Raw genomic sequence first — 26,003 nt, forward strand, 5'->3', positions numbered from 1 at the left:
GCTCACTGCGCCATGGGAGAGGATATATAGAGAACATCTCATGCTGCCATCTGTCTAAATATTTTAGCTACTTCTTAATGAATACCTCATAGATGCAATATAACAGAAGCAGAACATAAATTCAATTATATACAGAACGAATTATATTATATACAGAGCCATATAATCAAATTGAGTTTTGTTCATTATTTGATTTGAATATGTCTATACTTAAAATAAAATTTGTATTTTCTATTGACATAATATTATTAATAGGCATATTGATAAGAATATCTAAACCTATATGCATATCATCCACCATATAGTGTAGGACACCATATAGTATCCATATAGTATCCATATAGCTAAAACTGCAAAATGACCAAATATTCAAATGTATTAATAACATTGCTTTCTCACATAAAACATGATCACAATACATAAACATGTCAGTGGTCACATATGTGTTGCTGCAGAGGAAACCCCAGAGAACAATTTTGAAGTAACTAATGGATTCATATTATACAATTCCAAATGATGTCAAAGTAAAGTTAAAATATGACATGAAAAAAAGATATCCAAAAGATACAGTCTTGGTTTATTTTTTTACTTTTTTGCCCCCAATTGCTTGATTAGTAAATATTTTATACTTTATTGCTTGCAGATTTCTATTGGTTTTTATTGAGCAATTGTGCAATTTTTCATTGCATTTTTTATTGTTTCTGTAGTTACAGATGTGACAATAAATCACACACTTACAGAAAAAGGCGTAGTTTATTTCAATGGCCTATCCAGAAAGAAAGAAATACAAGTAAATATATTTTGATGGCTCAATAGAATAGAATAGAATAGAATAGAATAGAATAGAATAGAATAGAATGTGGAGTATTAAATATTTTAGGCTACTGTATAGCCTAGGATAATGTTATTTTCTTGACCATATCCAATTTACTGAATAAATCTTGTATATTTTATTTTATTATTCATATGCTATTTAAAGTTGATTAATTCGTGGATTGTAGGTATGCAAATAAAGTTATGTAAAATGCATCTACACTGGTGGGCATGATTGCATGGTCCCTCTGCGCTGTCTGCCCCCGCCTGTGCACGACGGTGGGGCAAGAGAAAGAAAGCGAGAGAGCGAGGGACAGACGTCAGAGAGAGAGAGGGAGAGAGAGTATGCAGCCCGCCGTACAGAAGTCAAGTGTATAGGGCAGTGGATGTAAATAAACCGTGTACTGTATCCATACTTTTCTTATTCCCACCCCCTTTTGCCCGAGACAGAGACGGGGCTTGGATAATGGTCGGGGGAAAAACATTAGTGGGGACGCCCAATATGAAATAATCTGATAACGTAAGGGGCCTTCTGAAAATTTTGATTCATTCAGAGGAATCGTTAAATCCTTGCAGCGTTAAGACTGAAGACACCGCAGAAAAAAGGAAGGAGAGAGAAGGGTGAGGACAGGGAGCACTGGAGAGCTCGTCGCCGGCTTCCGGACATTCAGGGCGGCATTAAAATCGCAGACGTCGCTCCTGGGGGGACATCAAGCCAAATATATTAAGTATTAGACTAAAATCTTTGGAAGCGGTAGATTTGGTTTCAGCGATGTCCAGGAAAGTCCAAAGAACCGAGGTGTGCGCCGACTGCAGTGCACCAGGTAAGGCTGAGATTTATGGATTGAGGCGTTGTTGTGAGCTACGGCTGTCCCGAACTCGGTCGAGCGCGGCGGCAAGCGGGCGAACAGCACGCCCACATATGCGCAGGGATACTCGGTTAAGCGCGTCAGGAAAGTGGCCGAATATTAAGGACGATACTGCGGCCCAACATATCTGCTCCCTCCCTTAAACCCACTCTTAATTTACTACTGCATGCATCTACGGTTTATAATGCGACAGAACAATTGTCCATAAATTAGATAATTGCTTATATTTACTACTTTTATGGCTAGAAATATGAGCCTCTAACTGCAGCTACCCTGCTTCCGTGGCTAAAGTTTTATCCTTTGCTTGTTAGCACTCATCCTAAGCCAGTTGACAAGGCTGCGGGCTGCTGTCAATTAAAAGCAGCAGAATTATACTATAGGCCAACCCTTGCATATGCACATATTGTAGTGACAGCTAATTCTGTTGATTAAAAGTGAGTTTTTAGTTAATATTGACCACGAAAACGGGCTCTGTAGCGAACAATGCTAACTGACAGTAGTTAACGTTAGGCTCGGTTGCTAAGTAGCCTGCGGACTCTTGTATGACTTCCTTGCCAGTATTTGAGTAAAACACATTCCTGTTTTTTACAAACGTTAAATGCATTATGGCTACCAGCATACTAGTTCAGTTTGTCCGGTACTGTTTTCGAATCTAACGTTAGTTAATCTGAACTTGGGTTGACTAGTAAGATAACTATCGTAGCGTTAGCAGGTTGACAGGACACATCAAACTCTGACGTGGGTCAGTATTTGTTTGTACACAACTTTGCTTCTAGATAACAGTTTTGTATGTAGATATTGATTAATATATTTCCTTTATGTTTAGTTATTTGTTTTGTTATACTGTTTAAAAATCATCTAAATGGCATTATTTGATCATTAGACGTATGATTTACTTGATTTATATAATATTGTATATATAGGCCTAATTCTTTTTTCCAACAGGAATATTTCTGTGTGCTGCTGTATATCGTCGTTTATTATTCTAAAAAGCATAAAAATTGCTTAAACTAGCCAAAACTGGTTTATTGGTCTTAGCAGGTTTAAGCTGGTCTCCCAGTCTGGCTAAGCTGTTGCATAGTTGGTCTTCAAGCTGGTCTCTCAGCATGACCAGCTGAAAAGGGCCCAAGACCCCTCTAAAACCAGCCAACTGACCAATTTGACCAGGTTGGGACACCAGCTAAACACTTCAAACTAGCTTATGCTGGTTTAGGTACTTTATTTCTCTAATGATTATGAGCAGTTGCAAAATTCATAGTTAGCAGCAATGATACATATATCTATGATGTATACGTTTTCCACTGATCAAGGTTGCAACATAGTTGAGCATATGTTTGAGTTGTTCATAACCATTTCTAGTCCCATCACACATGCCCTCAGACAAGGAACAATTTCCTAAATAAATACTACAGTGAAAAAGATGGAAGTCGACCCTGCATTTATGTTTTAAATAAAGATGAACTTCCTAAGTTGTCTGGCTTTTACCCGTTTGTCCCAAAATGTATAGGCTAGCTCAATAAGTTGCCATCCGTTTCAACCACCCAAAAAATATATAATAAGCCTTTAGTAGTTGTTTTCAAAACATATTTTTGATGCTGCTCAGCTGTGCCGTCACTTCTAGGCCACCCTTGGCCTTGCTTATTTAGCTTCACCGTCCCCACGGGGGGGACCAAGGGGTGGTACGGGGGGGCATGACAGCTGCTCCCTCATCCACAGCTGCTCTCTCTCCAGGAATGTACGTGTATGCGAGAGTGTGTCTCGTTTTTGACTGTTTAGTTCTGTTTCACCACCTCAGCTACCTGCAGTCATGCTCTAAGGTCAGCCTCAAACACCGTCACAAATGCCCCTGGCTGACCACCCCACATCTGAGTGCTTGTGTGGCTTTTTGCATCCTCACACACTCCTTGTCCTTACGTTGGCCTGTCGCGGCGGTGCTGATTGAGCTTGTCATTTTCGTGTTTGCCATGTAGGAATGTAGCTAATGGTGAGTGTCGGAAGGTGAGGAACTGATGACTGAGAGAGGAGGAGGAGGAGGAGGGGGGGTGGTGGGCAGACAGACAGATGGATTCTGGTAAATGTGTTAGTAGAATGAATGAATGTGTGGAAGATTGTCAATTGCATGGTCACTCAGGACTGAATGGCGCCGTGTGCATTGAGTACGTGTGCACATGTAAAATTTCATTAGAAGCAGAGAGAAAGTCACGTTTGAGATGGGGGGGGGGTAAAGATGTTCGTGTTAATGGTTTCAAGCACTTATAGTATAGGATGAGCATGTTAGTTAAGAAGTATGGCGTCATCTTTGATTTTCCCACATGCAGGTGCTCAGCTCTATCTCTGATGTCTGCTCATCTTTAGACAGTAAAGGGGATTTAATAACACCATATTATTTTCAACTAAGCCAATAAATTAGCGTAATTGCCAGATTTAAACTTTTGGCTGTATATAAATATTTTGTGGATTCAAATAAGCCTTCTCTTCTCCTAAAATAAAGAAACAAGCAGCTCTTTTAATTGACATTAATTCAGGCTTCTTTTTTTAGATCGAATTCGTAGCCTCCTATTAAAAGAGAAAGAGAAAATGATCGTATGATGTTATAAACGGATGTTTCTTTGTGAATTGAGTGAATGTGAGGGTTAATTAACACTAATTATAACTATTTGGTTTGTTTAATTTACCATATTTTAATTGGATATAGGCTACACTACCATTAAAAAGTTTGGGGGTCAGGATTTTTTTTTTTGAAAGAAATTAATTATTTTAAGTTCATTAATTATTTTATTTTAAGTTTGAAGTTCAACTTCACACCAAGAACTATAACTGTAGCCTATTAGTTATAAAATTAATTAGGCTATTATAAGTTATGTCATCTGCCTTAAGCTCTTTAACTCTCTTTAAAGATGACAGGATGGATTCTGTTTGGATGTCAATGTTTTCATTATTCATCAGCTGAAAAAAAATAATTGTTTTTTGAAAGGGATTCCATTGATATCGTTCCTCTGTGCCATTTTGTTATATTTGTGGTGTGAACTCTGCTATTCTTTTACATTTAGAAAGATTTTTAAAACTTTATCATTATAGTTATCGTCCTTGGTGTGAACAGGCCTTCTTTATTCATCAAGGATGCATTAAATAAATCAAAATTAATTACCTGGAAAAATTAATCCTGAAAAAAAATTCAGTTTACATAAAAATATAAAGCAGAGCAACTCTTTTCAAAATTGATAATAATAAGAAATGTTCCGTTTGCACTAAATCACTCAGCATATTAGAACGATTTCTGAAGAATAATGTGACACTGAAGACTGGAATGAGGCTGAAAATGTAACTTTACCATCACAAGAATAAATTACATTTTAAAATATATTGAAATAGAAAACAGTTATTTTAAAATTGTTATAATATTTCACAATATTACTGTTTTTAAAAAAACAACCAACCATGCTTCCTACATAGCAGTATTAATATCTTCTATTTTTAGATGTCATATTGTGTTTGCATTCATCTGGGAAATCAATAATCATATTATGACACTGTTTACATCTGTGCAAAATAATCTCTCATTCTAATCATATCAAGCCCCTGCTTAGTGAGATTCGTGGATGAGATTATGAGCTTGAAGCATTGTGGGTGCTGGTTTAATTTTAGTCAGATTCTGGGAGCCTGTGTTAGTCAGAGGCACACTTCTGTCACACTTGATCGGTCCTGAGTCCTGACTACGCTCGTACCCTTTGCCTCAGATAAGCTCATTCAGAGCAGGCCAGTATGGTGTCGACTGCATGTCCCAACATTAAAGCTTTTTTATGCCATTACTTCAGATGTCTATTTATTTTCACCAGCCCCACTAAAAATTAAAAAAATATTATTATTTAATTAAACATCACATATTTACGTTTTTAATTTGCAATAATAGCTGGAAATTATAGGCTATAACTTTAAATAATGTAACATGACAGCTATAAATTCATAAAGGCACTCTTTGCTGGCCAAATGATTTCATTTGTTTATAATTCTTCTAATACAGATCATTCTCACAATTTCCAAACTTCATCTGTGTTACCTAACTAGACTTTGGTGACATTTTCTTCATCAGCAGAATCAATGACAACAGTGTTCAGTATAGCACCAAAAAGAAAGACCAAAATAAGGTACACAAGATGTAGGGAGAAGGCCCAGGAATATAAAAATGCTGTTGTTTTTGTGATCGGTCTAAGCAAAACGAGTAAGTCTTTCCGCATCCTGCCTTCATGTGCCTTTGAAAAGTCAGCCCTGTTGTTTTTGCTCATTCTCTCGATGAAACGTACTTTATTTTACTCTATCATGTGTGTTCAGACCCGGGCTGGAGCAGTATAAACCGAGGGGTTCTGATTTGTGATGAATGCTGTTCTGTGCACCGGAGCCTGGGCCGACACATTTCCATCGTCAAACACCTGCGACACAGCGGCTGGCCTCCTTCCTTACTTCAGGTAACTAAAGAGCCTCTCGCACACACGTATTTCTGCTAGATCGTAGCCTAACAAATGCGTGCATGTGTCTCAGATGGTGCAGACCTTGGCCAGTAACGGCGCTAACTCGATCTGGGAACACTCCCTGCTGGATCCAGCACAAGTTCAGAGTGGGCGCAGAAAACCAAACCCACAAGATAAAGTCCAGTAAGCCAACTCATCAACCATTCATGCATTATATACCAGAATGTCATAAAAACTCGAAGACTGGGAGTGTAATTTTTGTTTTATTGGTCCGTGCAGTATATAATTGTTCTCCTGGAGCTCCATCTAATAGCATACCACTGAGACCAGACCAGCAAATCTGCCCACTCAGACTAAATGAGAGGAGTTTTTAAAAGTAAAATACAGAGTAATTAAAGAGTAATTTGTCAGAGCAGTTGTGCCGTGGTTAGCCCAGTCTTATTCACGCATATACGCTCATACAGGTGACGAAAGTTTGAGCACATCTGTTTTCAATAATTTTCTGTACCATTTTCATCGCAGCTCTAATAATAAAGCAAAATTCCATAATTAGATTTAATATTAATAATAAAGTTTTAGGTATTTAAATACTATCAAGCAGACACATGGATCCATGAATCTGGGTCCAAAATTAACTTTCTGCCACTGGCGAGATCATTGAGAAAATCTACATTCCTAAAATCTCTTTTTCAGGCATCACTTTAATGAAAATATTGCAATAATTTTGATTACATAATAATATATATAATAATATATATATATATATATATATATATATATATATATATATATATATATATGTTTTCACCATATTTGTTACAAACAGCAGACAAGTACTGCTAATAATTACAGCCTCTATTTATTTGAATGGGGAAAGACCAAGCTAAACTTTTGATGGCAAGATAAGATCTGGTTTTCCAGATCTTTAATGGATGATTTATGGATGAAGTCAATTACATCAGAGAAGGAATCATTTTAAAAATAAACAGCCTTGACTGTATCTATGTAGGCAGGACCATCTGTCCCATTTTATATTGATTGATTCATTGACTTTGAAATTGATTTATTTGATCTACGTTTGTATCTCTCACCCCACAGCCCCACCAAGTCAGAGTTCATTCGCGCCAAGTACCAGATGTTAGCCTTTGTCCACAAGCTGCCCTGCCGTGATGATGATGGGGTCACTACGAAGGACCTCAGCAAGGTGAGACCGCCCCAAGACATCACCTTTGCTTGGACATCTCAGTCTCTTCCCTCTCGCTCTCATTCAATCTTTCCTCCTCTGCCTCTCTCTGCTCCCCACTGTCTGTGCCCTTGCAGGAGGGCCCTTAAAATGACACCCTGCTAGTGAATAAATGTGCCTTCCTCTGTGCTATTGAACGTCCCTAATGAGAGGATACGCAGGAGGTCTGCTTGCTGATCCCTCTGTCTTTCTCTCTCACACACTCACTTATTCTCTTGTTGTTGCCTGCAGCAACTGCACTCAAGTGTGCGGACAGGAAGTCTGGAGACGTGTTTACGGCTGCTGTCACTGGGGGCACAAGCCAACTTCTTTCACCCGGTAAGATCTGCCATCTCACACAGTTCTCTCCTTGTTCTGCCAGTTAAATCGACATCACAACTTAAACAGATCTTATGATTACTAGATTGTTAGATATCAATTTTGTGTTGTTCAGTATGGGAACAGAGAATCTGTTTCTGTGTCAAACTAGGAACATTATTGTTCATTGTATCCTGTAACTGTTTATACATTTTGATTTAAAAAAATCGGATCCAATGCATAAATACTTTCCGAATCAAAATATTTATAGGTTTCTGTTCTTTCTTTCCTCTAAAGTTATTACTATGGCAAACAATGCAGATGCATCAGATATTGACTACATTGTCTGAAAAGAAAGGATTAGATTTCATGATTTGTGTTTGAAAACAGCAGAGTGAACCGAGCCTGTAATCTGTGGTGGTCAAACATCTGATGTTCCCTCCACAGGAAAAGGGCACGACCCCTTTGCATGTGGCCGCCAAAGCGGGGCAGGTTCTGCAGGCCGAGCTGCTGGTGGTGTACGGGGCGGATCCTGGAGCTCCAGATATCAACGGCCGCACACCTATAGACTATGCCCGGTAAACACAAAACACAGGGGTCACTAGCTCCTCATCCGCGATCTGTCTGATGTTTTTGGAAAGAAGTCTGTTTTAAGTTCACCAAGTCTGCATTTTTTTTATCAGAAATACAGTCATATTGTGAAATATTATTGCAATTTAAAATTCTTGTTATTATTCTATTTTAATATATTTAGTTGAATATATATATATATATATATATATATATATATATATATATATATATATATATATATATATATATATATATATATATATTACATACAATATATTAATATACAAAGCTGAATTTTCAGCATCATTACTTCAGTCTTCAGTGTCACATGATCCTTCAGAAATCATTCTAATATGCGAATTGGGTGCTCAAGAAACTTTTTTTTATTATTACCGTTACAAACAGTTGCTTGATATTTTTGTGAAAACTGTGATACATTTACATGATTCTTTGATGAACAGAAAGCTCAAAAGATCTTTTATAATATTATAAATGTCTTTACTGTCACTCAATTTAATGCATCCTTGTTGAAAAAATAGTATCGATTTCTTTCAAAAAGAAAATCTTACTGACCTCAAACATTTTAAAACAGTTGTGGGATTTATATATATATATTAGTTCTTGTTATTATAGATTTATAGTGACCTAGAGTCTTGGGTTTGTGATGTGACTGTTCTTGCAGGCAAGCAGGTCACGTGGAGCTTGCCGAGCGCTTGGTGGAGTGTCAGTATGAGCTCACAGACAGACTGGCCTTTTACCTGTGTGGCCGTCGCCCAGGTGAGCTTAGAATATTATAACCAATAACCATTTTTACAGTATTCAGTATTTCCTTTAATTCATTTTTTTGTTTCTTCATAGAAATCCAATTTGCAAGTATTGATAAAAAGGTTTATAATGCATTTTTAACATGTTTTTTGCTGAATTCAAAATAAATAGGCTCAGTGATGACATTTTATTACACCTAAGCTTTTGTGCTGCTTACACACACAGTGTGAATACTGTAACCTGTAAATTTGGGCAATGAAATAAATAAGTCCTGCTTGCATGTGTGGGGTGTGAAACAGACAATCTGTCCTCCCAAATGAAATTGAAAACTTTTCTTTTGTCTGTGTTTCTGCAGATCACAAGAACGGTCATTATATTATCCCTCAGATGGCAGACAGGTATATTGTTTGTGTATGAGGTTGTGCGTCAAAATAGAAATAATACTGCGTATAAATATTGAAACGCATCAGTGCAGTTTTATTTATTACTTGTCATTATGCATGATATCCTCCCTTAAGTCTTTTCCATAGCCCATACAGGGTAGATAAAGTGTACTAAGATCAGTTGGCAGCGGGTGTATTTGAGTGTGCTGGCCAGCAGGTTGTGCCACACGGTCAATCAGTTTGCATTAGGGCAGAGTGTGTGTCGGCAACCTCTGTAGGGCTGACACCTCAAATGCACCCCAGCTGAAAGAACTTTACTGACCTGTCCAGAAGTAGTGTTGATATGGGGTCTATCCCTTTTCTTTCTCTCTCTCTCTCTGTCTGTTTTCTGCACACTTTTCGGTCTCGCTCACTCGTTCTCTGTTCTCTCCATCTTGCTGCGCTTTTGGAGGCAGAGCTCGCCCTAAGTGCCCGACGCAGAGGTATCTCTTTCTCTCTCTTCTCATCCCCCTCTCCATAAACCCTGCTCTCTTTCTTTCTCACATGGCCTTCATCTGGATGTGGGTGTCTGAAGGGATGAGGTTATTTACCGGTACACATTTAAAGTCAACATAAAATCAAAATGTACCATTGTTACCTAAATACATCTTCCTTGTCTTATTGTGCACAATGTTTAGTGCATGTTATCATTCAGTGCTCCACCTCGGAAAAACAAAAATTAATCTTGGCCACGCAGGCTATAATGTTAACCAATAGCCAAACAACTAAATAATGGTTTTAGTAAAAAAAAAGGCTGTTGTAGGTAATGTAGTCTAAGGTTAATGCTAATAGAATAAAAGTTATGGAAATAATAGTAAACCGTAGATTAGAAAATGAGTCACCTCATTGAAAAACCTAAGTGCATCTCCTCATATTTTTGGACTGCCCATGTCCCGTCCCCACACTTCATCCATTCATCCAGCTCCTCTCCTTTCCTCTCTCCTCATCTTTCTCTGTCCGCATGACTCCAGCATCCTTTTACTCCTGTGTCTGTGTCTTTGTCTTTGTCTTTGTCTTTGCGTAGCCTGGACCTCTCTGAGCTGGCCAAGGCAGCCAAGAAGAAGCTTCAAGCGGTGAGTGATTGCAGGTTAATGAGCTGCTACAGAGAATTAAGGGAATTTGAGTTTTTAGACCGGGACAACACAAAGCAACAAGCGATAAAAGCTTTTCCATGTTAACATCAGTTTGACGGAAACACCAACATATGTGTACAGCCAAATGCATAGCAGTGTCCTCCGTTTGATAGTGTGCCTCCAATAATCCATTGTCTGTGCTATTTCTCCAGAAATGATGAGCTATAAAAAAAGCCTTCATAGTTGTTTAAACTAGAGCTGTGTGTATCTCGTATCCCCGTCACCCATGCGCTTGTCAACACGGGCATCTATTGTTGTTGTCTCCAGTAGTTTGTTGTTTGGATCGTTTCTTTATTTTCCATGTGAAGCAATGGTGTGGTGTTGCCATCTTGTGGACAAACTAACTAGAGCAAAATAAATTCAGGCCGCTTGTGCGAGGCTTTGAGCTTAGCTAACAGAGTACGCATGATTAGGAAAATCTGTCTGCGCACAAACATGTGCATTTATGCCAATGATGAAATTTACCTCACGAGCACTGTACTCATACCCTACCGTTCATGTACAAACCGAAGTATTCATTTACGGTTTTAATTTTCTTTTGTATAGTGTCTGGCTTCCAGTGTCATCCGCTTCCAGTTATTTTTAGCTGAACAAAACAGCTTGATATTGTTGTATTGATATTGTATTCTTACCATATTATTTGAATGTTTTGTCATAGTTATAAACACACTGGTCTGTAGTGTTTACTGCACTTTGTCATTCTTCTAGTTATAGCGGCTAATGAATCGGCACATCCACAGAAAAGAGCTTACTTCCACATTGCGAAATAAGTGGATACTTTTGGAAGTTGCGTCTAACTTTACTTCAGTATTCTGACATACTTTTGAGAGTGAAATGGAATATTGAATGAGAAAAAAATAGTGGGCATGGATTGATTTTTTTGCAGGGAGTGGTTAAGGATGATCTGTCAAAAGGATGTCATCAGAAAAAGAATGCCATTTCAGAGTCGAAGCCAATTTTTAGATTCCGACTAAAGATTACGAAGACAAACCTATGTTTCATGTGTATTAACTGGCACGGATTAGTTGTTCTCCACAATAATAGCAATGTCCGCTAATAGAGTAAATTTAGTAAATTTTTCATGCTGATTTAAATTCTGAGTTTTTGTCCTAACCAGCTCTATCAAGTAAATAGGACGTTTTATTTCTGTACTATTGCACTGGGAAGCTCCACCCACACTGAAATCTCAATGGTCCAAAACGTTCTTGTCGTAGGAATTCCTAGTTGGGAATGGGATACAGCGTTAGCTTTTTTTCTTTAGAGATTTGAGATGAACACCGTACGTTTGACAAACTCTTCAAATGCTTCGAAATTCAGTAGATATATTAAGCAGATGCTTTGAGTTCCCTGAGCTTGCATTTCATCCTTATTTAGTACCTTGTTGGAGCATCTTGCTTTGTTTTGTCTTCTCACTGATACTTTCCTGTTGTGTGCTCTGATTTTGCTGTGATTTTGTGTTTCTTTTTCCCCATACCTCAATCTTAATGCCACATACTGATATATTTGTGTGTGTGTGTGTGGACACAGTTAAATAACCGCTTGTTCGAGGAGCTGGCTATGGATGTGTACGACGAAGTGGACCGTAGAGAGAATGATGCAGGTAAGACTCAAAGCCCCATCTGTTCCTGTCCCAGCTTTCCCTGCATCTCACTCTTTTCCTAATGTAGTTATGGAGCTGTCCAGAGGCGTGGGGACGGTTGTAGTCGTGTCCCTGGAGACGCAGTGATCGGGGTGTTGTATAAACACTGACTATAGAAGGACTTAAGCGATGCAGTCAGCATGTAGAGAAGGGAGGGAGAGGTGCTTAGATGGAAGGAGGGTGAAAGGGAGCGAGGGCGAGGGAGTGCCGCAGGAATTCTCTCCTCCTCCTCCTCTCTCTCTCTCTGTATCTCTCGACTCCCGTTCCTGGTTGTAGAGGAGAAGAGGTAGCATGCTGGGGTGGCAGACTGAGATTCTGATGGTAAGCAGGGCTGTGAGCGAGGCAGGGGGCCAAACACACACAAACTGAACGGGCGGGGTAGATGCGTACTCTCCATAACCTCAGGGCTACGACATCGGAATCTGTTTGTATATATTTGTCTTGTTTATATGTGTCCGTTCTGTTTCTCTCAGTGTGGCTGACAACTCAGAACCACAGTACGCTTGTGACCGAACGGAGTGCCGTCCCCTTCTTACCCGTCAACCCTGAATACTCGGCGACACGCAACCAGGTAACACGCACAGCATTTTATTCCTGAGCCTCAGAGGATGTGTTTGAAGTATGTTTGGGAGGAAGCTCTCCGCTCCTGCTCCCCCATGCGTAAGCGGGCGTCACTTCCACGCGGGCCTGTTTTTGATGGAGGCACAAAGGAGAGATGATATCTAGGGGTGCAGCAGACACGGAGCTAAAAATAGACATTTTGTGGCTGTACGAACGTCTGACTGAGGCCCGGGTTTGGCCAGCAAACCAACGAACGGATGTTTTCCAGCTGCGTAACTGCTGCAGACACGCGACTGCTCCCTCCCCCTCTGTGTTTCCACTGGCATCCTTGCATGACCTTCTCTGTATTTCTGCTTGAAATAGTTATTTTATACAGCAAGACCACTAAGTGCGTTCACACAGGGGCATGTTTCCTGCGGGCTGATTGGCCAGGCTGAGAATTTCCTGTTCTTTTGCGTATACATGAGACATGAAAAGAGATGATGGGAGGAGGGACACACACACCCAGTGGTCAAGAGTTGGAACAGTAAACTGTTGATGTGGCAGTGTTTTCCAGCCTTTAACATTCCCAAGTATCCCTCAGCTAAAATAGACTGTTCTGTAATATGCATTGCAGAGTAACTAAGTGCTCAAATAAAAATTTGTCAAATTGGCAAGTTTCACCTTATAAACAGGCACAGACTCCCGGAGATTTCCTTTATGGCCATCATTCATAAAATTCTCATCCCCCAAAACGTGTTGTTCTTTCCATTTAACAAGTTTTTACGAAGTTTCAATCTATTTCACGAATTTTGCCCAAAAATTAAACTGTAAAAAACACATTAATGATTCACATTACCATTCAAAAGTTTAGGATCGTTAAGATTATTTAATGTAAAGTCTCTCTTATGCCCACATAGGCTGCATTTATTGGATCAAAAATATAGTACAAACAGTAATATAACTGTTTTCAGTTTCAATATATTGTCAAATGTAATTTATTCCTGTGATGCAAAGCTGAATTTTCCAGTCGTCAGTGTCACATCCTTCAGAAATCATTCTAATATGCTGATTCTTAGTTGTTTCCTAATATTATCAATGTTGAAAGCAGTTGTGCTGCTTAATATTTTTTTTACAGAAACCGTGATGCACTTCTTCTGGGTTCTTTGATGAATAGAATGTTCAAAAGAACAGCATTTATTTGTATGTTGAAATGCCTTTAAATGTCTTTACTGTCACTTTTCATCAAATGCATCGTTGCTGAATAAAGTATTAATTTATTAAGAAAAAAATCTTACTGACCCCAAACTTTTGAACGATTGTTTTTATTTAATGTGTATTTATTGGTGTATGTTTTTGTCATTGGTAGGGGCGGCAGAAATTGGCTCGCTTTAATGCACGAGAATTCGCCACCCTCATTATCGACATTCTCAGTGATGCTAAGCGGCGGCAGCATGGAAAAGGCCTGACAAGCCCCACAGGTGAGACGCCCACATTGCATTTCTCGAACTCTGAGATTTTAGGGGAATTTCAATAATACAGCTTCAGTAAAGATGGATATAGCTAAGCCAGTGCCGTTTCCCCTCATATTAATGATGTTATCTTGTTTTTCAGACCCGCTGGATCTGAGTCAGGCAGACGATGACCAGCATGATTATGACAGCGTAGCGTCTGACGAAGACACAGACAGCGAGCTGACTGCACAGAATAACAACAACACCCAGCGCAACAACAGGGCCAAGGTGAGTTCATCAAATGGTAACTGGGTGTTTACCTGGGGTAAATCATCACTGTACTCCACCTAAACCTAATTATAAGTGTGAGAAGTTGGAAGATTTGAGTTTATCCATTCAGATGTTCTTAATTTTTTATAATGAAACCACCTGATTTAATTGAGGAACATTAAAACCTTTGGTGAAACAATTTCAGATGATCCACTGAATCTTGGGAAATGTTTAATTTCTTATATTATAGGTTAGGAATTGGTAGTTGTTGATCTTGGGTTTTGCCAGACCAGCAAATTAGTATATACAGAAGTAGTAAAGACGCCAGCGTTGTCATGTCCCCGCATGCACCACTGGAAGAACAGTAGCAGCAGCCCTGCCTCATATTTGCAGAATGACATCATCCCCTTTCAAGGCTGTGATCAGTGAAGCTATTGTTCTGCAGCTGAAGACAGGAGATTTTTAACTCAAAATGGTTGACTTTTTAGTGCTTTTTGTATGAAAATATGATTTTACATGATCCGTTCTGGTAATGCTTTATAATATTTTTTATTAAAATCTCCATATTAATGTTAGGTTTATAAATACATATGGGCATTAATACTTCAAATGATCTGACTTGTTGTGCTGTTTGTTTTCTAAGAGATTGACCATACTGTTTTTGCATGCCAAATGATTTAAAAAAAACACTCAAATCCAGGATTATAAATGTCATATAGTATTGTGGTGAGCTCTTTTGACTTAAATTTATAATACCATTCAAAAGTTTGAGGTTGGTGAGATTTTCTAAATGTTTTTGAAAGAAGTCTCTAATGCGCACCAAGGCTGATGTTTAAAAAAAACAGCATTTATTTGAAATTGAAATCTTTTGTAACATTTAAAGGTAGGGTAGGTAGGATTTATATAAAAACTTTTTACCAAATTTGATTAAACTTTCTATATATATCAATGCATAATTAAAATGTAAGTACTCTGATAAAAAGAGTATAAAAATCGAGTGACTCTAGACCGTTTAATCTTCATTAAACACAGCTCATTATTTCCATTCGGGACGAATCACAGGATTGGCTTGCGCGACTGTCACTCTCCGTCGCCATGACTACCGCCGTTATTACTGGCTCTGCCCACGTGCGCGCAGTCGCGCACCCGTTTTTAGGTGGGAGTGAATGGAATTAATGAGCTGTGTTTAATGAAGATTAAACGGTCTAGAGTCACTCGATTTTTATACTCTTTTTATCAGAGTACTTACATTTTAATTATGCATTGGTATATAAAGACAGTTTAAACAAATTTGAATAAAAGTTTTTTTTAGACAATTCTGACCTACCCTACCTTTAATGAATGTCTTTACTGTCACTTTTGATCAATTTAATGCGTCCTTGCTTGAATTAATTTCCCAAAACTTTTGAAAGGTAATGTACATACTACAATAAATTACCGGTAATGAAATTCATAATTGTGTTTGTGTTTTTGAAAAAATATCACCTTTTTCGAATCTGTTCCTTTTGTTGTTGACAGTAGATTGTGATTTGTGTTGTGTGTATCAGAGCATGGACTCGTCCGACCTGTCAGATGGGCCCATCACACTACAGGAGTATCTGGAGGTGAAGAAAGCACTGGCCTCCTCGGAGGCCAAAGTTCAACAGCTTATGAAGGTCAACAACAACCTGAGTGAGGAGCTGCGGAGGCTACAGAAGGAGGTGCGCACACCCACTTTATTTAAACTGTGTCCTTATTTTGAAAATACGAGTATTTCACACAGATAGAAATGAAATGCTGCCATAAACTCCAGCTCACCGTCACACAAACTGATCCCAAACCATAAACCAGAGCAGAATTGTATTTGTGTACACTACTGTTCAAAAGTTTGGGGTTGGTAACATTTTGTAAATGTTTTTGAAAGAAGTCTCTTCTTTTCACTGAGGCTGCATTTATTTGATCAAAAATACTTATAAAACAGCAATATTGTGAATTTAAATTAACTGTATAAATAATTGTCATATATTATAAAATGTAATTTATTGTGATGCAAAGCTGAATTTTCAGCTTCAGTCTTCAGTGTCACGTAATCTTTCAGAAATCATTCTTATATAATATTGGTGCTCAAGAAACCTTCCATATTATTATCAATGCTGAAACAGTTGTGCTGCTTAATTTTTTAGTTCTTTAATAAATAGAAAGTTCAAAAGAAAAAATCACTTTTGCACAATTTAATACATCCTTGCTGAATAAAACTATTAATTACTTCTAAAAAAAAATCGTACTGCCAGCAATCTTTTGAACAGTAGTGTAACTATCATATACCATGTATGTCTCACTGAGAATGAAGCCATTCCTTGTTCAGACAACCTTAAACTTCCTGTCTATCAGAATTACCCCATTTTGTCGCCCCCAGCATGTCGTAACCATCCGCACTGCAACTGTTGTGTTTTCTTTGGTCCTTGTGTTTGTGTATGTGTTTGTGACTCCCCGTGATGCCCCTCCATCCCTGTAGATCACGCGGATGCAGACGGAGAACAGCGTGCTGCGGGGGGCCCAGGCTGGGGCCGGGGGAGCTCTGACCGGGGGTGGTGGCACAGGGCTGTGGTCCAGTGGGGTAAGGGGTACAGGCAGTGGAGGAGGGGTAGGTGGAGACTCCGGCCTAACCGCACCCTCGTCCGCTCCCCTCCGCCGGGATAGACAAGCCTTCTCTATGTATGAGCCTGTGGGGACCACCCCCAAAGCTCTCACCCCAACCCTGGACCCCCTGACGGGCCGCCTGCTGCCTCTCAGCCCTGTAAGTGTGAGCATTAGTGGCCGGCCTGATCTTTTTGTACTTTATACCCACTCTTTCCCTCTGCTTACCTGAACCCACACTGATGTGCTGCTTTTGCCTGGAGCACCTGCTTTCACTATTACTCTCTGCTCTCTACCCCCACCTTATGGACAGACAGGAGCACTTCCTGCCCTGATAACACCTTTCTTTTTCTAGATATTGGCTGTGTCTCCTAACTGAGTCAGCCGCCTAAATAGACAGAATTTTTGGTCATTATGGGTCTCTTTTCTCCTGGTATCAACAACTGCACCTTTAAGTACACCTACATATATTTGTGTTTTTATTTCTAATTCTATTTTTCTGTTACTTTTTTATTCTTAACTTTATTGACATGCACATGCATATATATTTTAAAATGCAGTGTATTCATTTCTGAAATACACACACGTATACAGTAAGTACAGTTGTAATCAAAATTATTCAACCTCCATTGCATATCAGGTTTATTGGCTAAATGTACTGACTTTCAGCTGTTTGCAATGAACAAATCAAACAAAAGTAATTGAAATAGCTCAACACAACAAATGTTTCAACAAGTTGTTTCCCCAAATTCAACTGAAAATGCAACTTTTAATGACTTCTGCAGTCTCAAAATTATTCAACCCCCTGAATACAATTCCTCATAACAGCACATATCTGCAAAACAGGTGTTGTCTCAAGGCCAATTCACACTACACACGTTTTGTCGGATCAGTGTGTTACCCCTGTCGGTGTCTTTTGGCGTTGGTCGGGTTTGATTTCACCCGACTGAACATGTTCAATCAGTGTTTGTCTGTGTCTGTTGGGGCAGTGTGAACATGACAGTTATTCATGAAAGTCTAAATCCAACAGCCAACTTGTTTGTTGGTGTTTGTTGGCATTTGTCTGTGCGGTGTCAATTGGCCTTCAAGCACACCTGAAGCAATTAATCAAGGGCTTCATTAGTTGCAGCAGGTGTGCTTGAGCTAGAACACATGACATATCTGAACTGGCTAGGTTTGTGAAGAGCCACATTTCTAACATGCAGCCAAACGTGACAAAGTCAAAAGAATGGTCCAAAAACTTAAGAGAAGATATCATCGCTCTTCACAAACAAGGTACAGGATACAAAAAGATAGAAAAGACACTAAATGTTCCTTGAGCACCATTGGAAGCATAGTACACATATTCAAGGTTAAAGGAACAGTGTTGACACTTCCTGGACGGGACAGAAACAGGAAGCTATCAACGGCTGCAACCAGATTTCTGAGAAGGCAGCTTCAGAAAAACAGGCACTGAGGTTTGTGTGTGGACCTTCCAACAGGACAATGATCCCAAACATACCTCAAATTCCATCAAGGCTTGGTTGCAGAAAAAGTCCTGGAAGATTTTACAGCGCCCATCACAGTCACCTGACTTGAACCCCATAGTAGAGAATCTCTGGTGGGATTTGATGAATGCGGTTGCAGCACGCAAAAACTGGAGGCCACTGCTCATGAGGAATGGGCTAAGATTCCTCAGAAACGCTGCCAGAAGCTGGTGTCTGGTTATACATCTTGTTTGCAGGAGGTCATAACACCAAAAGGGTGTTCTACTAAGTACTAAATATCCTTCCATGAAGGGGTTGAATAATTTTGAGACTGCAGAAGTCATTAAAAGTTGCATTTTCAGTTGAATTTGGGGAAACCACTTGAAACATTTGTTCTGTTGAGCTATTTGAATTACTTTTGTTTGATTTGTTCATTGTAAACAGATGAAAGTCTGTACATATTGCCATTAAACCTGATTTGAATGGGGGTTGAATCATTTTGATTACAACTGTATATATGTGTTTTTTTTTTGTTTTTTTTTTCTGCCTGTTTTACTTTTTTGCAGAACTTTAATTTTAGGTGGGATTTTAATTTATTTTACTTTTGTAATTCCCTAGCTTTATAAAAGGAATAGTTCAACCAAATAATTTTGTCATCATTTACTCACCCTCAAATTGTTTCAAACCTGTATGAGTTTCTTTCTTCTGTTGAACACAAAATAAAATATTTTAAAGAATGTTGGTAACCAAACAGTTGATGCACCCTATTGACTTTCATAGCATTTTTTTTCCTTATATGGAAGTCAATGGGGTCCATCAACTGTCAAACTCATACAGATTTGGAACAACTTGAGGGTGATTGATGACAACATTTTCATTTTTGGGTGAACTATCCCTTTAAAATGCAGAATTTTTAATGAATGTATTTATTAATGTAATGTTGTTATTATTATCACAAAACCCTCCTCTAATTAAAATCTAATCACAATCTGTCTTTGCTCACCCAAAACGGATGCTAATACCAGGTTTGCCTATGATGCTCAAAAAGGCTGCTTAGGTAGGCAGCTCAATACATTTTGAGACACAACCACTATATATTGTCTATGTAGCATAGGACAATAGAACTGGCATGAGTTGCATTGTATCTTTCCTAAAATGGTTAATATGCCAAGAGAGGTCTCTCATTGAGATATGCTTGTCTTGTGCAATGTGACGTGTCTGGAATGTTTGAAATGTGATTTATTGGTTTCCAGATTAGTGACACTAAAATGAGCTGCATGCCACATCGCTAAAGGAAGTGATTTCTTGTATAGTGCACTGAATCGATGTGCTGCTCCTGTCAGCGCTGAAACTGGAAAACAGCCTCTGTGGATATCTATTTTGTGGATATTCTTAGATCTGTAGAACGTCTTTGAATGTCTTTTGAATGCATTGTTTTGATTTGCTTCAATTGTTTTTGCAGTTATGCAAATATGCCATGTTTTGATTATGCAATAATCCATTTTTGGGCTATTGCTGACAGTGTGTTGTAGTCCTATTTTTTTAAATATTTTTTTTTAGTCGTGGTTAATGTATTTGAGATGCACCTTTGTGCCTGTTAACTGCAGTTTTTCCAAGTAATGTAATGTGCGGGTGTCTATTTTTAGTATTTTCATTAGTTTAGAGAAAAGGATGTTATTGCACTAATTTAGTTTTGCTTTTGAGCTTAATGTAGACGCTTGCCGTTCTGCGACTGCAATATCTAAAACCTCTACACTAAGCTATTTGTCTAACATAATTACAGTCATTAGTATAACAGAGTTTTTGCTGCAGATTTCCTTGAATCTAACAGTCCTGTCCAGAAAAGACTATCAAGGCTTCTTCTTTTCTTTTCATCCTCTGCCTGCTGACCGTCTTGTCTTAATCTCGTTCTGCTTGTGTTCAGGTGCGGCGGGGCGGCCCTGCGGGTCCCACCCCCTACGGAGGACCGCACCTGTCAGCCTCCACTGACGGACGATATAATGTGAGTGCCAGTTTCCATTCATATCTGCACTGACATGCAAGTTGCAGACCTTGATGTGTAACAGATCTCTCTGCGCATGTTTGTCCTGTCCAGACTCCAAAAGCAGGAGAGAGATACGGGAGTGGTACTGATAGTGACTATGACAACTCTCAAACATACGATGTGTCCTTTGGGTGAGTGCGAGCCACCGTTGAAAACAAAGCAGAGTGTGTTCAGTGTCTTTTTACATTAGTGTAATTTGATACATTTTTGTGGACAGAAGTTTACTGCATTTCATTTGCAAAAACTAAAGGTCTTTGAATTCTATAACGATTAGATATAGTTTTAAAAATGTTTCTAAATATAAAAGAACATTCCAGACCACAACTGTAACGATAACGGCACAGAGGAACGATTTACTTGGAATCACATAATTTTTTTTTCTAGCTGATGATTGATTTTAAAACATTGACAGCCAATCAGAATCCATCCCGCTTTAAAGAGCTTGAGCTTATAAAGTGGCATACGACAACTGTAGTGCGCTTGGAATAAACAGAACAATATCATCCGCTGGTGTGGAGGCTGATGTAGTTATCTGTACAGTTATCGATCTTGGTGTGAACGGGCCTTAACGCATGAAGAAATTAAGAAATATATTGCTATTGTACAATTACTGTTGTACTTTAAAAATATTTATAATTGTTTGAATTATATTAATTAGTAAAAGTTAGTTTACATTATTATATATTAATTCACATTTTGATTAATAATATTTTATCTATTTAAATGTTAAATTCTTTACACCATAGTAATATATTTGTCTATAAAAATAAAATAAAAAAAGTGATACTATATACTATGCAATGTTATTACTAACTAATAAAAAAGTTATTATAATAACTTTATTATTTTTTTTATTATTTGTGGGATTACTCTAGTAATATTACAAAAGTGGTATATTTGTATGGTTAATATTTATTTTATTTTTATTTTGCAGTAAATGGTAATATATTTGTGTTTTTGTTGTGTAGTTTTACTCTATTACTTTTAATACTGCCTATAATAATATTAGTATTAGTAATAATATTAGAATATTAGACATTTTTACAGCAGAGGAGTAATTTTACAATAATAAAAAGTATTAACAGTTATTATAATTAATCTAATTTTTGTAGAAGTAAAAGCGTAATATTACAATACTAATACACTATTATTATTATAATTATTACAAATATTTTATAGTAAAATACTAATATATATATATATATATATATATATATATATAATTTTTTTTAATTAGTTATAATAATAATAACAACTTATTACTAAGCTACTTGTAACTTAAAAACCCACTGACGATGCATTTCATGCCTTTTGTTTGGACATGTGAGTGTTTTTATCGTGTGTTCATATGGTGTGTTGTAGTGTGGGCCGCAGCAGTGAGGAGGACAGCAGGGGGGACGTGGAAGACACAGAGGGTGACCCTGACCCCACGCTGCCCTGCACAGAGGACGTCATCCTCAAAACTGAGCAGGTCACCAAGAACATCCAGGAGCTCCTGAGAGCTGCACAGGAGTTTAAACACGACAGGTGGGATGGACTGTTACCCCTCACAGCTGGTTGCAGTGTCTTTTTGCTGCAGTTTGAAAGAAACCCATTGTAACATCTGTCTTTGTTTGCAGTTTTGTGCCATGCTCAGAGAAAATCCACTTAGCTGTGACAGAAATGGCCTCGCTGTTTCCCAAGGTGAGTGAATGCGTCTTATGCTGATACTCTGCCTCAAGATATCCAGCCAGACGCACTAAATCTGTTGTGTCTGCTTCTCTCAGAGACCAGCGCTGGATGCAGTACGTTCCTCCTTGAAGCTCCTGGGGGCCAGTGCGTCCCGCCTGCAGATAGAGTGTCGTAAAGCGGCGCCCTCCGACTCGTCGACCAGCACTGTGGACTACCAGCTGCTCACCCAGCAGGTCATCCAGTGCGCCTACGACATCGCCAAAGCTGCCAAGCAGCTGGTCACCATCACTACCCGCGAGAAAAAACAGTGACCCATCGGGCAAAGACTGAGAAACGGGAGAGGAGGAGGAGGACACTTAGTAAAAACTGACGGCTGGGAATCGTTGGTCAGGTAGATGATGCGAGGGAACGAAGATGAGAAAAGAAAAGTCTAATACATGGGTGATCAATCCAGCTTTGGCCACCCGGACGCAGAGATGTGGAATGTTTGGGAGAAGCCGAATGGAGCGGCCTGGTTTTCCTTACACTCCTTTTCTTCTTTCAGTTATATTTTTCAGGAGGATCTTCTCTCGTCTATACATGACAACACTACACAACTCAGTGCTGATGGCTACTGTCAGGTTCTCTTTGTGAAATACTCAAGCACTCCTAACCATCAGAGAACCTGAAATGCTCCTCCTGAATTGTTCATTTTCAGTTTTTCCTCTCTCTCTCTCATTCGATTCATCTGATGTTTTTAAGTGCCGCTCCATTGGCCTGTTTCTCTTGGGACAAATGTACTGACTTTAAACAACAACACTGGAGTTATTTTAATGACTATGACTTATGTTTCGCATTATTGTTACCATTATTGATGTCTTCTTTTGATTTTTGTTTCGGTTTGTCAAGTGGAAATCACACAAAGCTTTGCGAACATTAACAGGGGTGAACAATAACCTGTGAAAACTAACCAGTGGTAGAAGCACTGGTTCACTCACACAGTGTTTTACAATGTATACTACATTCATTTTTTTTGTCGAAGTGCGTTGAACACTAGCCAAAGGAGCAGAGGGGAGTGATGACACTACAGTTGCGGATCCCTCTTCTTTTTCTTTTTCTTTCTTCGAGCACAAAGACAACAGTTGGGGTTGATGTACAGAAAAGGCTCGCCGGATCTCATCCTGGCTCCTCTCATCTCATCTCAATCCCAACATGAATGGGTTTTGCTATCAGAACAATGCAAATGTGTTTGCACAATCATCACATTGTCTTCAGCTTATTAGATTAGGACAAGACACCATGTCTTCATTCTCTGCACATTATTGACTTAATCGAATGGCCTTCATCAGTTTAGCGGAGTAAAGACGACTCTTCACTTCAGGACCAGGCTTTTTTTTTTTTTTTTGTGTGTGGTGGTTTTTTCGTTTTCCATTTGAGAATATTTGATTTTGATTTCACGCCGTTCTTTAAATTTCATGATTTTTTTTAAAACCAAGCATATGTTTATTAATGTAAGAAGATCCTTATGTTCTATAAGCTACAAACATGTGAATGTTGATGGTTGAAGATGACCACTATCAATGTTCTCATCACTAACATTTCAGATACAGTCACAGGGAAAACGTGTGATGTCCATCTGCTGCATCAGGACCAGCGTAGTCGCATTCTGTGGCATCAGTCGGCGTGATCGCGGTCACTTTGGTGGGGGAATTAGCCCCTCGCTATATCGATGTTCATGGGAAGAGGAATTGAACTGGAGCTTCCAGTACGAACGCACATGTAGATGAACGTTTATCCACCTGAGGCTTGATGCCACATCTGTGTGTGAGCACGATCAAGTATTTGTTGTACAGTCACTTTGCATTTTAGATGTCATGCTATGGGCCTTAATCTTCCTGTTGGTTTCCATGTCGGTTTTACCCATCAGCCTTTTAAGTTAAGCCATTTTTTGTTTTGTTTTTGCCTTTTGTTTTTTCAACTTGGGGAATGGGATAATGTTTGCGTCCCCTGAAAATGTGTCAAAAAGATTGTCTGAAAATCTCGTATCATGGCCTTTGCACATCTGCTAGACTGATTTTAATCAGTACTCAAGTAACTCTTCCACACTAGAAGCACATGGTGAGTAAAAACCGTGTATGCATAAGTATGTTTCTTTTTAGTTTTCAACTAAACATGTCGGGAACGGTCACTGGGTGATGGCTTACTGTGATGATAACTTGGGAGAAAGAGATTGGGATGTTATTTACCGTAATAAGCACTAAATTCAGAGAGTTATCTGGGAAAGGGAGTCAATGCACACACACTATATTCAACTCTGAATCTGATTCCTTTTAAGGTAGTAGGTAAACATTTTCCCAGTCATCCTGCTGCAGATGCATACATGGTGAAATAATTTTAAAAACTAATGCACACACACACACACACTCTCTCTCTCTTCCGTGATCTGTCATACTAGCTGCACTGTACTTGTTATGACTTTCGTTATCACTCGTTCTTACATGAGAGATTAGCTGATGGGAGAAATTTGTTTAGCAGAGGCTACCTGTAAGATATAGAATTTAAATAAAAAGACTAAGCAAAACCATTTAAATCGTAATAAAGACTCGTAAGCTGTACATTTGTAATAAATAAAAGAAAAAGTTAATTGTCTCCTGTGAATTGTTATTGTATGTCATTGGGGTTATTTGAGGTCATAAAAAGGTGTGTATTAATATTCATGGTATTTCACAGGGTGTTTCCTTTGGACAAAAAAAAAGCCAACAAAATAATTAGATTCACATCTATTCACTTAGCAGACAGTTATGCAAAGTATCTTAGAAATGAGGAACAGCGCAAGTAATTTATCATGACTAACAATATCCAACTTTCAATTGTATGTTTGAGCAGAAGTGTAAAGCAGGGAAATACAGAAAAAGAACAGGATTTAAAAGAAAAATAGGAGTTATAGAAAATTTCTTGGTTACCGGTATATGTATGGTTGTAGTTTAGTTAAGTGCTTGTGGAAGAGGTGTGGCTCTGGTGTGCTTTCCTCTTATACTGTCTATGGTGCTTTCCCGCGGAATTGGCCTACTTTTAAACGATATTGATGTAGTGCATAAATTATATTTTATTTTTACATTTTAAATTATATTTGACTGAAATTCTAGTACTGAAATATTTTACACCGTCCAGTTTATTTATTCCATCAGTTATAAAACTACTCAAGGCTGCCAACTTTTGAGTTCAGCTTGAAGTGAGATTTGACACAAACTTCACGATTCAATTCATGAGCTTCCGATTCGATCTTAATGTCGATTCAATATCTATTTGGATATAGCCTACATATACATGTCATATAGGTATAGTAATGTTAAACTACAGAGGGAACCCTGTCAGCTGGTACAATATTATTAAAGGTTAATTAATAACTGACACTTGCAAGATCGTTTTTATAACGTTAATACATTTAATGGTATTCGAGTAAAAATGTAATGAATATGTAGTCAAGTGCTTTTTTTGCTGCAAAATGCTCATCTCTAGAGTAAAAATTTCTTTTTGAGTTGGTATTTGGACTATTTTAATTGGTCACTGTGCACGTTTTGATTGGCACATGGGCTCCTTTTTACACAGATCTGGGAACTCCATGTATGCTAACTATCACAAAGGAGTTTCATTATCCTGAATGATGTTAACCACCTTTATTTTCTTATCCAACAATGCGGAGAATTAGCTAGGTTGTTTGACTGTTTCAGCATTGCACATTA

The 26,003-nt window shown here is 38.5% G+C and overlaps 1 protein-coding gene across 3 annotated transcripts; it reads left to right on the forward strand.

Annotated features, from left to right (window-relative positions):
• The first annotated feature begins 1,104 nt into the window (after window positions 1-1,104).
• Window positions 1,105-24,909, forward strand: git1 (G protein-coupled receptor kinase interacting ArfGAP 1). Of its 3 annotated transcripts, XM_079611477.1 has the most exons (21): window positions 1,105-1,637; window positions 6,012-6,145; window positions 6,219-6,331; window positions 7,247-7,352; window positions 7,623-7,709; window positions 8,136-8,266; window positions 8,944-9,038; window positions 9,382-9,424; window positions 9,865-9,891; window positions 10,473-10,521; window positions 12,109-12,181; window positions 12,694-12,791; window positions 14,130-14,241; window positions 14,375-14,502; window positions 16,032-16,184; window positions 16,979-17,260; window positions 20,491-20,568; window positions 20,662-20,741; window positions 21,973-22,137; window positions 22,230-22,293; window positions 22,377-24,909. In XM_079611477.1, the coding sequence occupies exons 1-21, from the start codon at window positions 1,586-1,588 to the stop codon at window positions 22,590-22,592; spliced, it is 2,286 nt and encodes a 761-aa protein (XP_079467603.1). In that variant the 5' UTR covers window positions 1,105-1,585; the 3' UTR covers window positions 22,593-24,909. The 3 variants fall into 3 exon arrangements, with proteins under 3 accessions (XP_079467603.1, XP_079467604.1, XP_079467605.1); XM_079611478.1 differs by lacking the exon at window positions 9,865-9,891; XM_079611479.1 differs by lacking the exon at window positions 16,979-17,260 and having other exon boundaries at window positions 22,377-24,907.
• Window positions 24,910-26,003: the final 1,094 nt, after the last annotated feature.

This window comes from Phoxinus phoxinus, assembly GCF_949152265.1.
Source record: "Phoxinus phoxinus genome assembly, chromosome: 4".
NCBI classification, from domain to species: Eukaryota; Metazoa; Chordata; class Actinopteri; order Cypriniformes; family Leuciscidae; genus Phoxinus; species Phoxinus phoxinus.